Source organism: Adiantum capillus-veneris, chromosome 13, assembly GCF_014529385.1.
Source record: "Adiantum capillus-veneris isolate H3 chromosome 13, ASM1452938v2, whole genome shotgun sequence".
NCBI classification, from domain to species: Eukaryota; Viridiplantae; Streptophyta; class Polypodiopsida; order Polypodiales; family Pteridaceae; genus Adiantum; species Adiantum capillus-veneris.
Genome location: NC_140943.1, coordinates 140,633,492 through 140,641,322, shown reverse-complemented (window position 1 = coordinate 140,641,322; position 7,831 = coordinate 140,633,492). Strand labels below are relative to the sequence as shown.

The window sequence follows — 7,831 nt, the reverse complement described above, 5'->3', positions numbered from 1 at the left end:
GCCATGCAATTTGAATATGATGCACTTATAGAAAATGACACATGGACATTATGTGATTTGCCTCCTAGCAAAATGGCCATTGGTACAAAGTGGGTTTACAAGTTGAAACGCAAGCCGGATGGTGATATTGATCGCTATAAGGTTGGACTTGTTGCAAAGGGTTATGCACAGTAGAAAGGCATAGATTATGAAGAGACTTTTGCTCCCACTTGTTGTATGACTGCTGTACGTTTTCTATGTGCATTGGTAGCTCATTTTGGTTGGGATGTATATCAATCAGAAATTGTTACTGATTTCTTGAATGGTGACATATTTGAGGAGGTTTATGTAACGCAGCCTCGTGGTTTTGTCAAGAAAGGACAAGAGGATAAAGTGTGCAAATGTAACAAAACTTTGAATGGGTTGAAGCAATCTCCTCATGCTTGGTATGATAAGACTGGCACTCATTTAGTCAAATGAGGCTTTTGTAACAGTCCAACAGAAAGGACATTGTATGTAAAGAGTGAGGGTGGTGTACATCTCATTGTAGTCCTTTATCTGGATGATTTCCTGATCGCTGGACCAAATGAGAGACATATTGCTGAATTTAAGGCCAATTTGAATGCTACTTTCAAGATGAAATACTTGGGACTCTTGCATCATTACTTGGCTATACAATTTAAGCAGTGTGATGGTGGTATTGCCTTGTGTTAGAAAAGTTACATATAGACATTGCTATGTAAGTTTGGACTTGAGGATTGCAAACCTATTGCCACTCCCATGGAAACAATTTTGAAATTGAGTCTTCATGATGTTGATGATTCTCCAGATGTCACTCTTTACCAAACTGCTCTTGGATGCGTGATTTATGTATGTGACACGAGACGGGATATTCAGTTTGCAGTCTCATAGGTTAGCAGATCTATGCATAGTCCATGGTCTAAGCATTGGTAGGCTGTCAAGAAAATTTTCCACTACTTGAGTGGAACTTTACTTCTTGGGTTGTTTTATCCCAAGATGGGATCATTGCCGCCAGACTCACATGCTTTTTCGGACTTAGATTGGGCTGGATGTTTTGACATACAAGTGGTTTTTGTTCATGCTTGGCAATTTATGTATATCATGGTTGAGCAAGAAGCAACCTACTTTGGACACTTCCAGTTGTGAGGTTGAGTATAGGGCAGTGTTCACAACTACGGTTGAGTGTGTATGGCTCAGATGCCTTATGGCTGATTTGGGGGTTGGACAGGACACTACCAATATTGTCTACATTGATAGCCAGAGCGCATTCGCAGTTGCAAGGAACCTTGTTTTTCATGCTCGCACAAAACACATTGAGGTGCATTACCACTATGTTAGGAAGAGGATCAACTTGGCTTATGTGCCAAGTCAGAACAACCTTGTAGACCTTTTCACAAAGACACTATCTCCTGAGAAGTTCGAAGCTTTTTTCAAATCTTTGGGCTTACTCCCCTTTGTGGACTGATCATGTCCTCAAGGCATAGCACTTCCCTTTACTCTATGTGCCAGCTCTCATTCACCGTATCACTTCAGGGGGGATTTGATACCAAATACATGTGGTAGTGATGTGTGTGAACACACTTAGAGCCGCCGGGGTAATTTTTTCCCTCACTAGGAGGTTTTTTCCCCATGCATTGTATATACGCCCATCATTCTAGGGCTAACTATCTTTCCATTGCACACTAATTAATACACTCTCTGTTGTGTGCCTTGAGCTTCCTTCATCTTGTTTAAGTTGTGTGTGTTTTCTTGCAACCCTAATTCCAACATCTATTCTCTGTGGAAATGATTCCAAGATGGTTAGAAGAACTTGTGTCTTTAGTGACTATAGCACAAGTGGATTCTCAAATATCAATTCCTATTACATCATGATTGATTGAGCAATTGGCTCTATAATATCAATTGTTGGCGAGAAGATTGTATCCTAAAAATAAGGATGGAATTCTTCTCTTGTGCATCAATCTTGAGGAACAAGAGGCCTACTTGAGTCAAGCTCATACCACAATCATAGATCTACACTTTGCATGAGATCGAACCCTGCAAAGACTAACCTGGTTTGGTGTTTACTAGGCTATCATAAAGAGAGATTTTCATCACTACGTGAATAATTACTCTCAATGTAAAGAAAAAGCCACCATACCCCATGCCATGTTATTTCACATTTCAGTCACACCACAGTGGAGCAAATACCTGGTTGAGTATCTAGCTACTAGCAGAATATTCCCAAAAGATATGAGTAAAAGACAAAAACGAGCTATAAAAATTGAGGTGGCCAACTACACAATGATTGCAAACCAACTCTATCAACATAGGAAAGATCAACAGCTCAGACTATGCACCAATGAAGAGGAATACCTTCCTATTATGCAACAAGCTCACACAGTCTAGTAGGGGGTCAGTTCTCTCATGATACCACTGTGAAGGCTATATTGATGTTAGGTATTTGGTGGCCAACTTTATTTGATGACATGAAAGAGTTTGTTTGATGATGCAATGCATGCCAATCAGCAAAGATACCAACAAGAATGGATAACATGCCACTGTGACCTATGTTTGCTAAATGGGGTATAGACTTTGTAGGTCCAATACAACAACCATCTTACAAAACTCAATCACAATATATTATTGTGGCAACAAATTACTTAACCAATTGGGCTGAGGCACAAGCCACCCAAAATAATGATGCTAGAACCACGGCTACATTCTTGTACGAGTGCGTCTTTACTAAGTACGGACTTCCTATTGAGCTTGTGAGTGATTGCGGATCACATTTTCTCAATGAGGTGATAGTATATCTACTAGATGAGTTCATGGTAATCCGTAACAAATATGCACCCTACCACCTCCAAGAAAATGGTCAAGCAGAACATACAAACAAAATTTTGAGCTCTGTACTAACCAAAATTGTTAGTTTAGGTAGAACCGAGTGGGAAATTCTTCTTCACTCTACCTTATGGGCTTATCAGGTTTCCTTTAAAATGGCTTTAAACACAACTCTTTTTAACTTGGTCTATGGCCTGGGTGCAATATTTGCAATGGAGTTCTTATTACCCACACTCAGAGTTGCAATTGAGTTGGAATGGAAAGGACATGAGTTGTCAGAATGACTCGAGGACTTAGAATGCTTACAATCTAAACAATGTGTAGCGGCCATTGCCCATATATACACACAAAAACAAAAACAAAAACAGTTCTTCTCGTTGAAACAACATATACACAAGTTCAAGAAAAAAGGACATGGTCCTTTTGTAATTAAAGATGTTTCACCAAGTGGGGCTATCAAGTTAGCCACGGTAGATAGAAAAATCATGGAAAATTGGATTAGTGTATGTTGACTCCGTAAATACAACCTTCCCTTAACTAATGAACTTCTGTAGAGAATGCATGCGTCAGAGGAAAACGGCAACATGTTATGAGGAGGCTCAAGAAGAAGCTCGCATTTGACTTCTCAAATGAAAAGCTACAAGACAACCTGTTCTCCAAGTTGTACCCTTCAATACCCTCCACAACCTTTAGCACAGGATGAGGTCGAGACTAATGTGAGGAGTGGCTAGTTGGTCTTGATATTTGAATCAATGTGAATCTAGACAACGATTACAAAGTTAAACCTTTAGCAGATACAAGAGCCCAAGTCAATGCAGTCAACTATTTCACTTATTGAAAAGAAACTACTCAACCACTTGAGTATTGTCAAGCCACTGTCAAGGGCTGCAACAAGAGCGTTGGTACACCCAGGATGTGTCGGTTCATGGAATTGTTAACAACAGGGCGTATAGTAGTTTGCAGGTTGATAGGAGACCAATGGTGCATTTGCTAGGTGCAGCTTGGAATAAGTGCGACTATGGTGTGTCTTCCAGACACGGCATTTTGCAGGCCAATCATGGCTTTGAAGTCTTACTAGAGGAACCAGTGCCGAGGTGGTTTTCAAGCTCACGTGATTGGGAAAGTTTATGATAAGGGGTTGGGGGGCATCTCCTATCAATGCTTTTTGCAGCTCTCTATGCCCAGTACCACTTGGATTTTTATAGCAATGTATTTGAAGCTATTGGTGGGGGAGTATGTCAAATGGAAGCGGTTTGACAACCATTTCGGATGGCGGTGATATTATGGTGTGCGGATTGCATGAGGTGCCCTGATGTATGCAAGACAATTGCCCAAGCTTGGCAAGTTCAATATCCGATGGATGGCCATTGGTCAAAGTATTTCATAAGGGAGCTTTTTGTTCAATGATCGGGGCAAGCAAGGGTGGTGGGAAAGCGGCCAAAAGTTAAAGAGTTTGATTATAATAATAAAAAATGTAAGGTGGTGGGCATGCAGGAGAAAAGCGCCATCTGCATGGGAGAAGGAGGCGTGCCTCGAAAGCGAGTAGGGCCGAGAGTTGAAAGAGGAGTGCAAGTGGCAATTTGCATGAAGGCAAGAGGGGCCAGATGGGTGGAGCGAAGGACCTGCAGGATACGGGACTCCACGGGGCTGCATAAACAGAGAGGGTGGCGCATTGCAGGAAAAGAAAGAAAACGGAGGGTGTCGTGTTGATTCGAGAGGAGGAGGGCACGTCAGTTTGCATGAGGAGGCGGCCATCTGTTGGGGGATAGAGGGATGCTCACAAGGAGGTCGAGGTGATGAGTGCTAGGGAGGCAGGCCTTTGAGGGCTGATAGCCGCCAATGATGGAGGGCTGATGACCTATTGTGCAGTCCTCGCATCCAGGCAAGGGTGAAACGGGCTGACGGGCTGTCGGGCTGTGAATTGGGATCGGCAGGGTGGCACCATATGCAAGAGGGGGCTTGCTGATGGGTTGAAGGGAGGCAAAGGGGCTGCTCAAGAGTGCAAGAAGTGGCGTTGCAGGAGGTCCTCCTTGAAGTGAGCTAGTCCGTAAGCGAAAGAGAAGGCTGGCAGTTGTGGTGGCTCAATGTACAGAGGGGGTGGATGGTTGCAAGAGTAGGTGAAGGCCGAGAGCTAAGGGCTCTATAGCAGCTACAAAAAGGAGTCGAGGGGTTGCCAGTAGCGAGGTGAAGCCAGGATGCTTTGAAAGCAATATTATGGCCGACGCCATCATTGTACCGGAGTTTGTTTTGTGGTGATGCTTAGTTTGTCTGCAATCTTTTGTGTTAGATCGATCATTCCTTTTTTCTACCTCTTGTCCGTCTAGTCTCGAGCGGGTGTCCGTGGAAGCATGTGGCTCCGGACCTGCTAACAGTGTGTGTGTGTGTGTACATGGAGTGAGAAACAGGGTGATTGTGCGAGCAATTTGTGTGTGGTTGAGGCTTAGTGTAGCCTCCTATTGATTGCGGGTGTGTTTACATACATGGGTGATGGTGTGCTGTCGAGAGATCCTTGTGTGATTATGTCTTGAGGGTGTGTAGTCAGGACGTTTGCAAGCAAGTCGGTGCATTGCAAATTTACAAAAAGTATGTATGTGTGTGTGTGTGTGTGTGTGTGTGAATCTGCATGGTTGGGGGTGCGGGTTGATCCCTGGGCTATAGAGAGGCAAGTTTGGAGTGTGCTAGGTTTGTTCCCCCTTCCCCCTTTCCATTAGTGGTGCCCCCATTGAGGACCTATTGATTCCTCCGCGGTGAAGTCCTACAACTTGAAGATGATTGCAGATTGTGGTCTGCCAGTTTTCACTGGCGAGGAAGATGCACTAGATTGGATATGCAATCTAGAGTTGTATATGATGTCCCTAGGCATGCTGACCAACGAAGAAAAATTGAGAGGTTTGTCACAGATGATGCAGGGCAAAGCAAAGGCCTGGCCCAATAGTTTGAAGGGTACCGATAGGCAGTCATGGTCGAGGGTTCGGACATGTTTTGTCATAGATTTCAAGACGGAAGTATCAAATGCTCCATTGGGTGGAAAATTTGACCAAAAGGTATGCATTGATGATGAAGAAGTTGACTCCTATGCATTGATGATGAAGAAGTTGACTCCTATGATGAAGATTTAACAGGCTTTGCCAGTAGCAGGTATGAAAGTGATGACGAAGATGCTTGGAGTGACTCAAGCTCCAGTTCTATGGGGGATTTTGCGGCTTATGATGAAGATTGGAAAGTGATGCTTGACCGAGTCAATCGGGCCTATAAAAATAGGAGGAGTCTGTATGCTTCTCTATGTCGCAATCGGAGGCCAAAAAGAAGGTATTGAAGGTCTGTGCTATGCTTTTGATGGGCTTGCTGCTTAAGGTTGTTGTGCAAGCAACTGTGCATAGATTGAAAAGGATTTTGGAGGCAGATCATGCTATGGAGCCCCCTCTAGCAGGAAGCAGCATTTTGGTGTATGATGCAGGCATTTTGCAATGTACACAAGTTCATTTTGTGAGCGGCAAAATCTTCTGGATACACGTTGAAGGTATATGCCATGCCAATCTGCTCCAAAAGTTTATTCTTGGGCTTGCAGGTGCAAAGAGAGGGTTGAAGTCATATGTTTTCCAAGTGGATGGCTATAATGGATGCCATATTTTTTATCCAGGGGGAGTGGAAATCATGCTTGGGAAGGCTCACGGCTTTCCATTTGACCCGGGCATATGCTACAGCCAGTGAATCTCTCTCTATCTATCTATTGCTTATATAAATACTATCTATCAATTTTTATCTATTGCAGTTATCTTATCTAAATAATGCTATAGTTTGAGCATCAATGCTCAACGAGGGGGTGGGCAATGATGGTACACCAAGGATGTGTCGGCTCATGGAATTGTTAACAGCATGCGTATAGTAGTTTGCACATTGATAGGAGAGCGATGGTGCATTTGCTAGGTGCAACCTAGAACAAGTGAGACTATGATGTGTCTACCAAACACGGCACTTTGCAGGCCAATCATGGCTTTGAATTCTTGCTAGAGGAACCAGTGCCGAGGTGGTTTTCAAGCTCACATGATCGGGAAAGTTTATGATAAGGGGTTGGGGTGCATCTCCTATCAATGCTTTTTATCGCTCTCTATGCCCAGTACCACTTGGATTTTTACAGCAATGTATTTGAAGCTATTGGTGGGGGAGTATGCCAAATGGCAGCGATTTGACGACCATTTCGGATGGCGGTGATATTATGGTGTGTGGATTGCATGAGGTGTCGTGATGTATGCAAGACGATTGCCCAAGCTTGGCAAGTTCAATATCCGATGGACCGCCATTGGTCAAAGTATTGCATAAGGGAGCTTTTTGTTCGATGATTGGGGCAAGCAAGGGTGGTGGGAAAGCGGCCCAAGTCAAAGAGTTTGATTTTTTATAAAAAGAATTGTAAGGTAATGGGCATGCAGGAGAAAAGTGCCATCTGCATGGGAGAAGGAGGCGTGCCTGGAAAGTGAGTAGGGCCGAGAGTGGAAAGACGAGTGCAAGTGGCAGTTTGCATGAAGGAAAGAGGGCCAGAAGGGTGGAGCGAAGAACCTGCAGGATACGGGACACCACTGGGCTGCATAAATAGAGAGGGCGGTGCATTTTAGGAAAAAAAACAAAAAGGAGGGTGTCGTGTTGATCCTAGAGGAGGAGGGCACGTCAGTTTGCATGAGGAGGCGGCCATCTGTTGGGGGATAGAGGGATGCTCACAAGGAGGTCAAGGTGATGAGTGCTAGGGAGGCGGGCCTTTGAGGGCTGAGAGCCGCCAATGATGGAGGGCTGATGACCTATTGTGCAGGCCTCGCATCCAGCCAAGGGTGAAACGGGCTGACGGGGCTGTGACTTGGGATCGCTAGGGCGGCAGCATATGCAGGAGGGGGCTTGCTGACAGGTTGAAGGGAGGCAAAGGGGCTGCTCAAGAGTGCAAGAAGTGGCGCTACAGGAGGGCCGCCTTGAGGTGAGTTGGTCCGTGAGAAACAGAGAAGGCCGGTAGTTGTGGTGGCTC

The 7,831-nt window shown here is 44.5% G+C and overlaps 1 protein-coding gene across 1 annotated transcript; it reads left to right on the top strand.

Annotated features, from left to right (window-relative positions):
* Nucleotides 1–4,378: 4,378 nt before the first annotated feature.
* On the top strand, nucleotides 4,379–6,104 carry LOC147444979 (uncharacterized). Its single transcript, XM_086527479.1, has 2 exons — nucleotides 4,379–5,867; nucleotides 5,946–6,104. The coding sequence occupies exons 1-2, from the start codon at nucleotides 5,592–5,594 to the stop codon at nucleotides 6,048–6,050; spliced, it is 381 nt and encodes a 126-aa protein (XP_086383605.1). The 5' UTR covers nucleotides 4,379–5,591; the 3' UTR covers nucleotides 6,051–6,104.
* The last annotated feature ends 1,727 nt before the right edge of the window (nucleotides 6,105–7,831 follow it).